A 16,088-nucleotide genomic window follows, 5' to 3' on the forward strand; every position below is an offset into this window, starting at 1 on the left:
GTTCAGTGCAAACACTTCTAAAATAATAAGCACACATCAAATGCAGTGCCTCTGATTCACTGTTGTGTGTGACAATAGCCACCTCATTTACAAGATGTACATGAATGTACAAAACAATTAATACTTCTGTCATTTTCCCAATAACAAAATTGTTCGGGAGCAATTTCTCGCTCTCCCACTCTCCCTTTCTCTCCCCCTTTCTCTCCCCCTTTCTCTCTCCCTTTCTCTCTCTCTTTCTCTCTCTCTCTCTCTCTCTCTCTCTCTCTCTCTCTCTCTCTCTCTCTCTCTCTCTCTCTCTCTCTCTCTCTCTCTCTCTCTCTCTCTCTCTCTCTCTCTCTCTCTCTCTCTCTCTCTCTCTCTCTCTCTCTCTCTCTCTCTCTCTCTCTCTCTCTCTCTCTCTCTCTCTCTCTCTCTCTCTCTCTCTCTCTCTCTCTCACACACAATGTATTTTGGCAAAAAAAATGGCTCTAGCATTTTACAAGCTCAATTCTTTGGATGGAAATTGTATGAAAAGGACATGGCTTGTGATGGTAGCTTTTGATTTCCAAAGCTACACCAATATCATGTCACTTGACAATTGGACAGCCACAGATTCTTAAGTATTGATCTCTGTGTTAAACCACAAAGAAGAAGAGGTAAAGCAGACTCAATAGCAGGTCATAAATCACAGAAGATGAGTCTCTTTGCATTGCATGTGTACAGACAGGTCAGGAGCAATGCCTCGCCACAAGCTTGATTTCCCCATTTTACTGTTGCTTTAATTTACCACTTTAAATCCTGATGGTCTTGTTACAAAATACAACCCAATTATTTGGCCATGATTTTCAATCTTTTTCTGTGGTATGATGGGCAAAAGATGGTTTGTGTTGTTGAGAGCTCAGTTTGTGATTGGAGCCTTGCCTGTTAACATGGTGTTGTTCCATGAACTGAGAGTGGAATCAGGAGTTGCAAGAGGCAGACACAACGTGAAGTTTATTGGAAATATGTATATGAATAAGGTTTAACAGAACTGGAAGGAAAGTTATTGTATGTCCTGTGAGCAACCAGGAGATGTGGTGTGAAATAATTTATCTGCTGCCCACAATTCTTTGAGTATTAGCTGCAATTGTAAACTTTACAAATGCTGTGGGAAAAATGTTATTATGATATGGAAGGAGACCATTTGGCCCATCAAGTCTATGCTGGCTCTCAGAGCAATTGCATTGGTCCTATTCCCCATTTATTTCCCTGTCGTCTGTTCTCAATCACATGCCCATGAACTCCCCTGATTCTCTCACATTGGGGGTGATCAATAAGAGTGAATTATCCGACCAACTAGCCTATGCTTGGGATGTGGGAGCTCAGGGGGAATCCTATGTGGTCACAGAGAGAACATCTAACTCCACCCAGCCTTGAACACTGGAGCTGTGAGGCAGCTACACTACTTGCTGCATCACTGTACTGCCCATTAAATCCACTTGCATCAGCCCTTAAATCCCAAACCAGCATTATTATTATTTCACTTCCCAAAACAGCATCCATCTTCTTCCTTTGCTCCTCAGACTTTCACTGCAGAATAAAACTACCTGTTTACACAAAATATCATTGAATGCATTTGTCACAATCATCGGACCCTAATTAAAAAGTCTCTGGAATAAATAACAACATAAAATAGTTTGCCGTTTAGGAGTGAGGATCTGCCTTATTGTGACTTGGCATGAAAAATGTCATTTTCATTGATCCTTTTTTGAACAGGAACTTAGTTTATACAAAAATATATTAAGATATAAGCCATTCCTTAATTTTATAAAGTTGTTCATTTTGTGAAGATTAAAATATTGGGTAGGAGGAAGGTCAACATTTCTGTTGAAGAACAGTTCCATCATTTGTAATTGATGACATTTTCAGGACTTGCATACACCAATGCTGCACATTACTACAAGTCAATGAACATACCTTTTAATAGTGGAGAACAGTAGCCCATTTCCCATCTTTTGTTAAAGCAGGGGTTGTACTCCCAATGTGAAATATCATCTGCATTATGCATGGGCAAGATTAATTGCTTGATAGAAGTATATAAACTGATGAGAACCACAGATTGGGTGGACAGTCAGAACCTTTTTCACAGGGTGGAAATTACAAAGACTCGACGGCATAGCTTTAAGGTGAGAGGGACAAAGTTTAATGGAGATATGATGGGTGTGTTTTTTATACAGGGAGTGATGGGTGCCTGGAATCTACTGCCAGGGGTGGTGATGGAAGCAGATATATGATAGTGGCATTTAAGAGGCTTTTAGAAATGCATATGGATATGCAGAAATGGAGTGATACGGATCATATGCAGGCAAAGGAGATTAGTTTAATTTGACATTCTGTGCAGCACAGTCATTGTGGGGCAAAGGACCAGTTCCTGTGTATACTGTTCTATGTTCTATATTCTTTGTAGTCGTGCAAAGACCAGGAAATTGAGATAGAAATTTCCAAGCTGCAAGCTCTGCCATTAATGATGGCTGAAAATTGGAGGGGAATAAGGAAAGGATTGATAAACTTAGTTCTCCGGCATTATGGGCTGGAGTAGATTATGGAAATAGAAATGGGCAAAACAATTAGGGGATTGGAAACCGGATGAGAGAGCTTAAAAATATTGAGTCTGCGGTCCTGAAGGTTGGAAGATGGGAACGCCAAAGAAAAACCCCTTAAATTCTACCAAATTGTCTGGAACTTATTTCTTGGGATTCAAGACAGGCACAAAATGCTGGAGTAACTCAGCAGGACAGGGAATAGGTGTCGTTTCAGGTTGAGACCCTTCTTCAGACTGGATTCAAGTATCATTTCTACATTCAAGGTCAATATTTCCTCCATAGGTATGCTGTTCATAAACTTCTCAATGGACTTCACACCACTAGGGTTTTGTAATAAATGTACAATGACTTGTATTCCAGTGCCCTAGGTTTGAAGGCCAGCATTTCACTAGCTTTAGTGAATGATTATATTTGATTCTTATCCTTGAGCACCAAGGATTTGGAGCTCTACTGTTTAATGCTGCTCACCTTTTAGAAAGTATCCATTCAATGCTTTATTGGCCCATACTGAAAATCTGGAGTAAGAATTTGGGAATTCAAAGTACCCGACAGGAGAGTGTGAGAATGCGAATGTGTAACATGAAGGGCAGAAGATGGGAGAGAAGAGCTAATGCTGAATAAAGAGAAAAAAATAATAGGAGATGGAGATAATGAGGTTGAGGTGAAGTGACATTCAAAATATGTTTGTAAGTGGATTTGATGGAAATTGACGATACCCAGTCTTAGTAAAGGTTAGTCACAAAATACTGGAGTAACACTGTGTCAGGCATCAACTCTGGAGAAGTGGATAGGTAATGTTTCCTGAAATGTCATCCATCCAAATTCTCCAGAGATGCTGCCTGGCCCAGTGAGTTACTCCAGCATTGTGTCTATCTTTTGTATTAACCAGAATCAACAGTTCCTTGTTATTACTAGTAAAGCTTAGAATAGGTTTGTAAGCAGAAGATTTGGGAAAGCCTGATTCAACAGAAATATGCAGGTGTTAAATCAAGAGTCCTGTGGTGACACTGTTGGCCGGCAAGTCGGATGGAATTGGAAAATGCCTGGACGACAAATGAATGTAACAGCTGGACTTGGAACCACCAGGAACTAATACTGACTCGAGCCATTTCATTAAAGACCCATGGAAATAAAAGGAGCATTTCACCTCAGTATTCAGAGAGAGGGCTGCACAATATTTTGTGTCATCCAAAACCTCCTGCTTTAATTCTAAAAAACATTTGCTCGGTTTGGATTTTCTGCATCATGAAATGTGCAGATTATGCACACCAGACCTACGGAGAATGATGGACCCTCCTATCATGTTCAGAGATTCAATTAGCAAATGACAGCATTATTTTTCTGGTTGCTAGTGGTTGCGAGGTCCAACAAAACCAAACGTACAAACAATCACAATCTCCTTGAATGCATCATTTCCTAAACGTATTTCGGTCAAGTGCACACACAATTTATTTACAGTTACCACATTAGTCAGATGCAACAAACATATAGATTGTCATTACTTTGAGAAGCATATTGGTGAGAACTGAACATGCTAATCATTTTTCTTGCACACAGCTGAGAGTTTCATACAGGGAACAATGCACTTGATCAGGCTCAGATTTGAAAATTAAAATTAAAATGATAGCATATTGTATTCTATCAATAACGAAGTATTGTCAAAAACACAAAGTATCAGATTAAACAATAATTGATTTGCTAAATACTGAAATCATGTAATAACCAGGAATGGACTTTTTTTTGCCAATGCAGTATCATCCAAACATTAAATTGAGGAATAGAGGAAATTTGTCATTTATTTCCGAAGGTAATGGGAGAAGCTTCAGAACTTCCATGGCACAAAGACATGAGAAAGTTGTGAAGGGCCTCATAGGTATATAAGTTCATGTTCTAGGAGCAGAATTAGGCCGTTCAGCCCATCAAGTCTACTCTGCTATTTAATCATGGCTGATCTATCTTCCCCTCTTAACCCTATTCTCCTGCCTTCTCCCCATAACCACCTGACATCTCCTTTCCAAAGTACGTCCCTCCACTCTGAGGCTATGGCTTCTTCACAAAGGGATAAATCTAGTCGCCCTCCCCCCTGGCACTCAATCTGAAGAAGGGTCTCGATCCGAAACATCACCCATTATTTCTCTCCAGAGATGCTGCCTGTCCCGCTGAGTAGCTCCAGCTTTTTGTGTCTATCTTTGGTGTAAACCAGCATCTGCAGTTCCAACTCGGTGAAGTTCTACATGGCAGGCTGCTTTAGAAGAGGTTTTCAATGTAGTTATTTACATGAATGGCTTAAATGTAAGCAAGTGGAAAAAAAATCTTTGAATTGCCTCTATTACTCATTAAAGGATGATAATCCATTGTTGAGCCGTCAAGTGTATTGAAACACTAGCACAAAGACAAGGCTGAATGCCTTGAAAATGCTGGGGTCACAGCACTGGAATGGAATCTACAAGGTTGGTTCTCATGTATAGCATGCTTGCATTGTACATTTATAACACCAAGGTATTAAAAAACAGACATGGTACGCCATGTGTTTGGTAGGCTTAGTTTTGGAACTTGTAAATTTATGACAATGTAAAGTTTACAAGGCGTGACACAATGCCTAGATTTATATCTTTCAAACCTTCCAGCGATAAACCCTTGGGAAAGGTTGATCATCTTTGATTTCTGATATCTCCGCAGTGATTTCAATAACTGCCTGGTTCAATGTTGCTTTGGGTTATGTATCTGGGATCTGTCAGCGTTACCTGCACTTCTTACGAAGAAGAAAAACTTTGAATGTTTCTTTGAATTCCAGATCTATCGATATCTAAGAAGGGAGCTTACAATTGGTTTGACATTCTCTGATGTGCTTTCACAGTTAGGTTTATCCTGGCTTTTTTAAAAAGACATAGGATGCTCAGTAATATTGGGAAAAATCCAACAAATACCAGAGAATGGACACATCTTCCTCAGTGTAAATCTACACATTTTAAGGGGAAACAAACATGTCCATATTGACAACTTGACCACTTGTAAACGTAATCAGTGAACAAATTGACACTTTAAATGTGAAGATAGGCACAAAATGCTGGAGTAACTCAACGGGACAGGCAGCATGTCTGGAGAGAAGGAACAGGTGACATTTCGGGTTGAGACCCTTCTTCACTCTGAAGAAGGATCTCGACACGAAATGTCACCCATTCCTTCTCTTATGAGATGCTGCCTGTCCTGTTGAGTTACTCCAACATTTTGTGTCTATCTTCGGTGTAAACCAGCAGTTCCTTCCTACACAAATTAATTGGGAAGTTCATTCTGGGTTATATTCATTTATGCTGATAATATTACCATCTATTTATTTTAAGTTGTTTACTTCATTCAGATTACTGGTTATACAAAACTTAAATTAAGATTATTTCAATTGAACCGTGGGAAAATTCAAATATTTGCAAGTAACATTAAAAGAAGTGCACAAAAAACACAAGGTGCTGGAGTAACTCAGCAGGTCAGGCAGCATCCTTGGAGAACATGGATAAGTGACATTTTGGGTTAAAAAAAAAAGATCAATGTGAACTACAGTTTACTGGTGTGGTGCATCTCATAGTTCCAGCAAGTCAGCTGTGGGAAAGTAATGTGTGGGAAGGGTCTGCCGATGCTGGTTTAAACCAAAGATAGACACAGAAAGCTGGAGTAACTCAGCGGGTCAGACAGCATCTCTGGAGAAAAGGAATAGGTGACGTTTAGGGTCGAGACCCTTCTTCAGACTAAGGAAAGTAACACTTGGATGCTAATTCTTCTTCCTTGCAATTTTGTGGAGTCGTTATTTGTTAAATGTAAGTGGGAATAACCTCTAGGTTGAAGACTTAATATTTCATTGACTATATCGAACAGCATATCTTCAGGGATACAATTTCCTGAAAATGAAATAGATTACACTGAAGTCAATGGTTGATCACTACAAATCATCACAAACTCTGGCATTATCCATTCGATTTTCCTATGGCAGTAAGAATCCAAACAGGTTCTTGCTTTTACTACCATGAGTTTTTGTTGACACTAACAGCATCTTCCATAAGGAAACATGGTTGTGTTTGTATCCAGGTGGATGGAGCAGGTTAAATTTGGATCTGGAAAAGTCTTGTCGTTATCATCCACCGGGTTATATGGCAGAAACAGCATTGTCTTTTGCTAAACTAACAAAGATATTCAATTAATAGCATTGCCTTAAATAGGTATCTTTGAAATGGTATCCTCATGATATATCCTCATGATATATCCTCATGATATATATATATATATATATTTTTTTTTTAAATTAAATTTGTGATTTAGTGATTTTATAGCCCCACTATGGCCGAATATTTCTATTTGCCATCGGAAATCGTGTATTAACATTGATTAAATATTTGGTATGTTTTCATATTGCAAGTGAAAAGTACTTGTGGTGATAACTATTTACATTTTCTATTGACTGCCAGAAAAGATTAAGAAAAGATTTTCTTAACATGTATGCCCATAGCCTTAACAATCCAATTCTTATTCAAAAAGCCAATTGCTACTCGAACATCAAGAACCATACCTGCTCTTTCTTAGGATGCAGAATCTCAATTAAAATCCAGTTTACCTTCAAAGCATCTTTGTCATTTTTTTTGTCACTCTGGAGACACACTGCACAGAAGACCACGTGCAAGTCCTTGACCCTCAGCACCAGACATCTCCATAATGTACCACAACATTCAAGTTAAATAAAACAGGTTTCTGAATGACCATGACCCATTCTACTACCTTCCAGTTTTGTTACTGCTTCTCTCTTCAAATCGGAAAATGTTGTTTAATATTGTTGCCTGTCTGCTCCCGTACCCTGACCACTGCGCATCCTTCACAGGTGAACAATACTCTGAGACTCAATGTGGTCCTGACTCTGGGGCCCTCGTGGTTGAGCCCTTTCCTCGTTGATTGATGGAAAGATGCAGCATGGAAACAGGCCTTTCGGCCCACCAAGTCCACTCTGACCATCGATCACCCATTCACACGTGTTCTATATTACCCCACTTTTTGCATCAACTCCCTACACATTCAGGGCAATTCTACAGATGCCAATTACCCTACACACCCACATGTCTTTGGGATGTAGGCGGAAACCGGAGCACCCAGAGGTTTGCACGGTCACAAGGAGAATGTGCAAACTCCACACAGACAGCACCCAAGGTCAGTTCGAACCCAGGTCTCTGGTGCTGTGAGGCAACAGCTCTATGAAAGATCACTTTCACAAATGTAAGTTGGTGGACGATGATCAGGTGGTGCCGCCATGTATTATAAAATGGTTCCTATCTAAACTGAGCACACAAACCCTCGCTTGATGATGTTATTTTCACTTGTCTCTTCCACTTCTCTTGGGAAAACAGCACTACAGTTCACCACAAAAGTAGATGTTCTACCTTTTTCTTGTTTTTTTGAGGCAACATTTATGGATGGAGATCTGTCTGTAGTTATGTGCACCAAAAGCATGATATAATTGTGCTGCACTCCAAGAGTGAAATGTCATTCTACTGATGTGGATGGAACTGAATTTCTAGAAACAGAATTTAAATACATAATCTACTGCAATGCACATTCAATGAAATAAATTGGACCTGACTTCTACACAGTTCAGATGAGGAACTCTGTGTGGATGGTGTCTCATCACTCAATGATGAGTGCCATTGTACCTTCCAATATAATACATGTGACTGATATACCACAGCATTACACATCATGTATCTATCTTTCATATTGACAAATACCGTACCTAATCCTTGCTTTAACAGAGTACCAAAATTATCTTTCTGTAACAACATGACAATGTTGCTTATTGCCTCCCACAACTTGCAGAGACCTGAGAGAGGGTCTGGCAAACACCTACTTTTGTGGCATATCTTTGGTACACCGTTAGCTTCCTGATTGCTTCCCTGCTAATAGGGAGGTCCTGCCGCATATCAAGACTACTCCCAACATTTCAAAATAAATTGTTTTAATCGGAATTATATCCTTCGATTTGGCAAAAACTCAACTGAAACCCATTGTTCCAAGTCCTCACATTCTCTTCCTGACCGGAAGATTCTTTAAACATTCACTTCACTGAGACTGGCATCCCTGGACAATGATTGAAAGTGCAGAGCGTACATAGTCTCTTGGTGCTGCCTGGCAGTCCTATACATAACCTTCTTGGTGAACAAAGTTCCCATTGATTAGACTAAAGCTTCCCACCGAGTGGTTGGTGCTCTTGAGAGAGGTCATCCGCGAAGCTGTGGTGCTCTTGCCCATGCTGGTCGATCGTATGAGCAGGTGGCTCCTGCAGCAAAACAGGTTGTTGTTGAACTGCTTTCGGAAGGTCTTGCTCAGCAGGTAGAGGGCAAAGGGGTTGACGCAGGAGTTGCTGAACGCCAGAATTCTGGCACAAATGCTGCCGATCAGGTGCGCCATGGAGGTGTCCACCTGTTTGTAGTGGTAGGAGCGGTGCAGGTAGATGATATGACTGGGGAGCCAGCTTATAGCAAAGAAGCCCACAAACACCAGCACCGTCTTTGCAAGTCTTTTCCTGGATTCCATCTGTGAATAAAATGAAACGGAAAGATATTTCAGTTGAGTTTATTGTCACGTGTACCAAGGTACAGTGCTAACCAGTCAGTGGAAAGACAATACATGATTACAATCGAGCCATTCACAGTGTCTAGATACATGATAAGGGAATAACGTTTAATGCAAGGTAAAGCCCGATCAAAGATAGACTGAAAGTTTAAAGAAGTTTAAAGAATGACTGAAAGTTTCTAAAGAATTAGCAATTTGTGTAAACCATAAAGCTACAGCGAACATTTAACATGATTCTATTGATTAGAGTTGCAGAAGAAAACTACATAAGGAACAACAGTGCAGGCGGGGAAACTAAAGAGATATACTGTAACTGGATAGTGTGGATGTGGAGAGGATGTTTCCTCTAGTGGGAGAGTCTAGGACCAGAGGCCATAGCCTCAGAATAAAAGGATGTACTTCCAGAAAGGAGATGAAGAGGAATTTATTTAGTGAGTGGGTGGTAAATCTGTGGAACTCATTGCCACAGAAGGCTGTGGAGGCCAAATCAATTGATATTTTTAAGGTGGAGATTGATAGATACTTGATTCGTACGGGTGTCTGGGGTTACGGGTAGACTGGAGCTGACGGCAACTAAAGCGAACATGGGGAGAGAAGAACAGGATTTGTGAAGGATCGGTATAAATGGGTGCTTAATGGTCAGCATGATCTTGGTGAGCTGAAGGTCCTCTTTCTGCACTGATGATTCCATGATTTGCCTATGAGCAGGGCACAGAACAGGGAGATGAACTATTCGCTTTTGATTGCACACATTGACATTGAAAATGACCCAACCTTACCAACAGAAGTTCGCTTTGAAAGTTTACACAGTAAACCCTTGTTATTACGGACCTCTTTATAATGGAATTTGGTTATAGCGGAAAGACCTACCAACCTTCACCATCAGGCTGTACTGCCGATGCCACACCCAGCCCGCACCGCCTCCCTGGCCACTTCCAGGCCAGACCTACTGTCGCCACCACCAGCCCACACACCTTAATCGGTTACTTCCAGGCCTTGCCCGCCACTGTGCCATCTCTGGCCCTTTACCTGCACTCCAGCCTCCCATGTGCCATCACCAATAACTCCGCCAATCCTCGTTTCTCCCCCAGCTGCCAGCAGCCCGGGGCCTTCAACTCACCTGGATTCCTGGCCCAGTTCCAGACCAAGAGTCTGAAGAAGGATCCCGACCCAAAATGTCCCCTGTCCATATTCTCCAGAGATGCTGCCCGACCTGCTGAGTTACTCCGCCACTTTGACCAGCATCTGCAATTCTTTGTTTCTGCTACTCATACAATGATACTCTGTGATTCGGTAATCTCTTTCTCGAGATATAGCGGAAATCGTCAATAATGGACACCATCCCCTCCCCTCATGATCTGTTATTAACAAGGGTTACTTGTTCTTCATAGTTGCTGGAACTATGTTCCAAATTTGAAAAACCCATTTGAGCCAAACTCTCTTTTAAATCCAGGCCTACAGGAATTGGTTCAGCAGGGAAATAAATAAATTGGGTGGCTATACAGCAATTTCCAGTGCAACAGACTATGGGTTAGTTACTGCTATAGAGAGGTGAAGATCAGTGGGAACTGAGGTGAGCTCTGAGGAGCCAAAATTCTGCTCACATTGTTTAAACTGAAATATTTAAACAGAGAAAAATAATAGAGTAAAGATGTGAACAAAAGAAAAAAATGTGCAATTAAAACAGCATTCGGGAGTTGCAAAGCAAGCTGGGAGAAGGAGTTTGTGGTTACACAGATGGAGTGGAGAGGATGAGGTTGATATACACTGCGCAGGGAATGCATGATCAGATTGGAATGAAATCATAATGGGTTAGATGAAGTAAGGAAAAGTTGCCTTCAATGGAAGTAGTTGATACACACTGGTGACTAGCAAAATGAAACGGAGATGCAAAGACAAGTATTTTTAGGATCTGTCTTTTAAGATTTGGAATGTACTATTTCATAGTATGGAGCGTACAGGTTCCAATAAGAGCCTATAATAAGACTTGGATGGATGGTTGGTGAATAAAGCTTGGGAGAAGATGTGGGGAGAGGAGGTGGATGGGAATAACTGGATTGCTTTTTGATAAAACCAGTGCAACCTCATTAAAGAGAATGGTCTCTTTTGTGCTGCAGTATCACATTAAATGTTAAATAAATGCAAAATAGAACTCATTCTATATTCTGAAAAAGATGTTCTAATCCCACAAGTTCTTACATCTAATTAAGGCTAACTATGGAACACACAGCAAATCGATCAGGTGTCTAACTGGTAGTTTATAATCCATTGAGACAAAATGTAAATCCCCAAAGTGCTCAGCTTGAATTCATTTTAAATCACTGAGATATCTGCAGTAAATGCTTCAATGCTGTAATAACCTTTTCCATTCAGAACACGGTTTTAATAGGAACATAAGATTTTCATGGCTTACAACTCCAAAGGGTAATGGCAGGTACACCACAGCTAACCAGCCAATTTATCCGCAATAAGTTCATACTTATAAAACAAAATGAATGGAGAATCTGTTCTTCAGAGTTAAATATTAATCAAACATCAAGGAGAACGTCACTTGGTATGTGAAATGTAACAGTGTAATCTCAATTAAGCTGCAAGCAAAATGGCAAGAGGTTCATTTTCAGTTGCCGCATTTGAGTGATGGGTGTAGAGTGCTTGTGGCCAATTTGGGAACGTGTTCTGCGAGGTATAGGTATTGGTTCATTAATCTCACGTATTCCGAGATACACCAACAAGCTTTGCATGCAATCCAGTAAAATCATAATCTACATGGGCACAATCAAACCATGCACAGCACAACAGAGAGGGTAGAGATACAAATACCAGACCACAGAATATACTGTTACAGATGTATGGCCATACAGTTACAGAGACAAAGTGTAAAATCTGCAAGATGTAGGTCAGGGCCTGCACCCTAGCTTATGGATGACCATTCAGTCATGTAATAACAGCAGGGAAGAAGCTATTCCTGAATTTGGTGATATGGACTTTCAAGCTTTTGTATCTTCTGCCCAAAGGGAGAGGGAAAAAGAGGGAATGACCAGGGTGAAAATGGCCCTTGATTATGTTGGCTGCTTTCCTGAGGGTCATAACGTCATATGGAATAGTAGTAGAATTAGGCCATTTGGCCCATCAAGTCTACTGCGCCATTCAATCATGGCTGATCTATCTCTCCCTCCTTACCCCATTGTCCTGCCTTCTCCCCATAACTCTGACACCTGTACTAATCAAGAATCTATCTATCCCTGCCTTAAAAATATCCACTGACTTGGCCTCCACAGCCTTCTGTGGCAAAGAATTCCACAGATTCATCACCCTCCGACTAAAGAAATGTTCCCTCATCTCCTTCCTAAAAAAAACATCCTTTAATGCTGAGACTATGACCTTTAGTCCCAGACTCTCCCACTGGTGGAAACATCCTCTCCATATCCACTCTATCCAAGCCTTTCACTATTCCGGACTACTCACTCTCCTGACCACTTATAGTATGTTTTACATTTCTGGTTCTGCTGGTTGAGAAAAGGGCATGACTTTTTCTGCTGTTTGTGGCAACGGTTTATTGAGTCCTCTTGATATTAAGTTGGCGGAACGGTCTGTCATCATGTAGGGCTCATTAGCAAGGATCCCGATTATTTCCTCATGCAAGTTTCTGCACAAGATTGTGGGAGCTTCTTTAGCATGTCAGTGGTAAATGCAGACAGGGGAAGGAAGACACTGCAAATGTTGGAAACTGCAGCAAAAAAGCAAACTGTTGGAAAAAACTCAGCAGGTTGAGCATCACTTGTGGAGGCAAAGGAACGGTCAACATTTTGGGTTGAGCTTCGGGGTGGCACGATGGCGCAGCGATAGAGCTGCTGCCTCGGAGCGCAACACACCCGGGTTCGATTCTGACTTCGGGTGCTGTCTGTATGGAGTTTGTTACGTTCTCCCCGTGACCGCATGTGTTTTCCCCAGGTGCTCCGGTATCCTCCCACACTCCAAAGATGTACAGGTTTGTAGGTTAATTGGCTTTGGATAAAAACTGTAAATTGTCCCTAGTGTGTAGGATAGTGTTAGTGTACGGGGATCACTGGTCAGTGCGGACTCTGTGGGCTGAGGGGCCTGTTACCGCACTGTATCTCTAAAATAAAGTAAACTGAAGGAACCGTGTCAGGACTGATCCAGGGACTTGACCCGAAACATTGGTGATGTATTTGCCTCCGCAGACGCTGCTTGTTCGGCTGAGTTGCTCCAGTCGGTTTTATTTAGTGGTGAGTGCTGCCAGTTAGTCACGGACACTGGCCAAGGGCTGAGAGTTGCAGTTGAGCAGATGACTTTCAACTTGAAGAAAATTCTCATAGTGAGTGATGAATTATTGTTTCATCAATTGACAAATGGTGTGTACCATCTCTCACTCCCAGCATGAGGAATGTTAGCAACTGGTGGCAGGACCAGGACATTGTCACAGTGAAGTCCCACTGCTCGTAATTTCCTGATTAATCATGTAATTAAGTTGCACTCCATTTTAACAAATAAATCTAAGTGACATAGTGAACATTTAGCACAGGGTTTGATGTTTCAGTGGAGAGCAAGGGACAGCAGCTTGCTGCTTTGGGCTGGCCCATTCGCTTCTGATTTATACGACACATTTAATGGGAGATGGACCTGTCATCCAGCCAGTGTCCCCAGCTGTTATGATTCAGACTAGCATTTGCAGAAAGTAATTTCAAAGTGAAAACGAAAGTTTCCTTGCTGACACAATACAGTGGTATTAATTTCCCTGCATATAAGGCGGCACAGTGGCGCAGCGGTAGAGTTGCTGCCTTACAGTGCCAGAGACCCAGCTTCGATCCTGACTATAGGCGCTGTCCATGCGGAGTTTGTATGTTGTCCCTGCGACTGTGTTCTCCAGGTGCTCCAGTTTCCTCGCACACTCCAACTATATACAGGTTTGTAGGTTAATTGGCTTTGGTAAAAATTGTAGATTGTCCCTGGTGTGTAGGACAGTGCAAGTGTACGGGGATCGCTGGTCGACATGGACTTGGTGGACCGAAGGGCCTGTTTCTGCGCTGTATCTCTAAATTAAACTAAACTAATCCACAGGTTGCCCAAAAAGTTATTTACAAAATAAACACATTTCAAATGTGCGCTGGCTCTAAGTCAATTTTGACATCCTGAGGACATGGTCAAAGTTCCATTGATCCAAGTAATTATTTTGTAGAGCACAAGGTGCTGGAATAGTGAGTCAGGCAGCGTCTCTGGAGGATATGGTTAGGCATCATTTCAGGTTGGGACACTTCCACAGAAGGACTGTAGAACGGGAGAAAGCTGGAAAAGAGATGGGAGCAGGACTCCTCCAACTCTTTTTGAGGCTTTGCCAGGCTTCGTCCTGTATTTACCTCTTTTCCAGCTATCTGCCCCCACTACAATCAATATGAAGAACCATCCCATGTCCCGAAATGTCACCTATCCATGTCCTCCACAGATGCTGTTTCACACGCCAAGTTACTACAGCACTTTGTGCTCTACACCAGATCCCACAATTTGCATTTCCTTATGTCTTCATTCTTTCTTTCCATTTATTTCCAATCTGGGACCTGCGTTAACATTCTCTGCTCGCTTCCAACCACCCACTGCCTCAATGCTCTCTGTCTTTATTTCTATTCTAATCTCAAATTAAATCATTCACGTACAGTTTCCAGCCTCAGAAAAAAGCATCACGATTCCTGTTCCCCTAACCCCTCTGACTGTCACAGCTCCCATCCCCACATCACAGGTGATGTCATAATTCCCCTCCCCACATTCCTGGGAACATATCACTGTTCTCCTGCCCACATCCTTGGCCAAGGACCCAATTCCCATTCCTAAACCTGTAGGAACATATCAGTTTCTATTCCCACATCCACATTCTGACTGAGTGTCATTGTTCACATTCCCGCAACTTGACTGGGTGGCAGAATTCCCATTCCGTAGCATTTCAAATGCTCAAATCCCTCGATATCCATAGAGTACTGTGGGATCTATTTGTTCCGTAATGTGCTAGCTGTTAATAAATCACTTAGAAAAATAAAATTGTTTTGAATTTATGCTTCAATTTACTAGTCTATTGAAATTGATTGGTCAGTTTTTTATGCACTTGCCTGAACCATTGTTTTAATTGTGTTCTCATATGACATGAAACTATTGAACATTGGTGTGAGAAATCTAGAGTCTTAGTGTCACACAGCACAGAAACAGGCACTTCTGCCCAATTCATCCATGCTGACCAAGATCCCCCATCTATGATGGTCTCATTTGTTCACATTTGGCCCGTATCCCACCAAACCTTTCCAACCCATGCACCTGTCCAGTGTCTTTTAAATGCTATTATAGTACCTGCCTCAGCTACTTCTTTGGGCAGCTTGTGCCATGCACACACCACCCTCCGAGTGAATCTATACACCACCACCCTCTGAGTAAACCATGCACCCATCACCCTCTGAACAAGGCTGTACGCGTTTCCCCAGCTCAACACCTGTCTGGGAATATTTTGACCATAGCAGCTTCAATTCATCTTCAAAAACAGAAGGAAGATATCAGACTCCGAAATATTTTTTTAAAAGACTTACAATTGTGTCTGAACAAAATTCGTTTCATTACAATTTTGCAATATTTAAATCCATGTTTGGGATGATCAGTATGTATTATAAAGCCTTTACACAACTGACAGATATAGTACAGGCACTCTCCGACTTACGTGACAGGCGACTTACATAAACCAGCACTTACATAGGCAATTCTTTGAGCCACTGATTTATTTCTGAGTTGCACATCTCAGTAGTCTCAGTAGCAGTACACTACTGCCGTTGCATGCAGCCATTTCCGCAATCCAGTCAGCTGTTATCATGGATGCTCCTATGTGGTCTCCATGTTGGAGCTCCCCCATGGCCTCTACATCAGAGCTCCCAC

General features: G+C 41.6%; 1 protein-coding gene across 1 annotated transcript in view; it reads right to left on the reverse strand.

Moving 5' to 3' along the window:
* Nucleotides 1-5,742: 5,742 nt before the first annotated feature.
* grpr (gastrin-releasing peptide receptor) overlaps nt 5,743-16,088 on the reverse strand; it is a 56,267-nt gene continuing 45,921 nt past the window's right edge. The window contains exon 3 of the mRNA XM_078408741.1: nt 5,743-9,125. Within this exon, the coding sequence (XP_078264867.1) occupies nt 8,727-9,125 (399 nt within the window). The 3' untranslated portion in view covers nt 5,743-8,726. The remainder of the gene's footprint in view (nt 9,126-16,088) is intronic.

This window comes from Rhinoraja longicauda, chromosome 12 (assembly GCF_053455715.1).
Source record: "Rhinoraja longicauda isolate Sanriku21f chromosome 12, sRhiLon1.1, whole genome shotgun sequence".
Taxonomy (NCBI): Eukaryota; Metazoa; Chordata; class Chondrichthyes; order Rajiformes; family Arhynchobatidae; genus Rhinoraja; species Rhinoraja longicauda.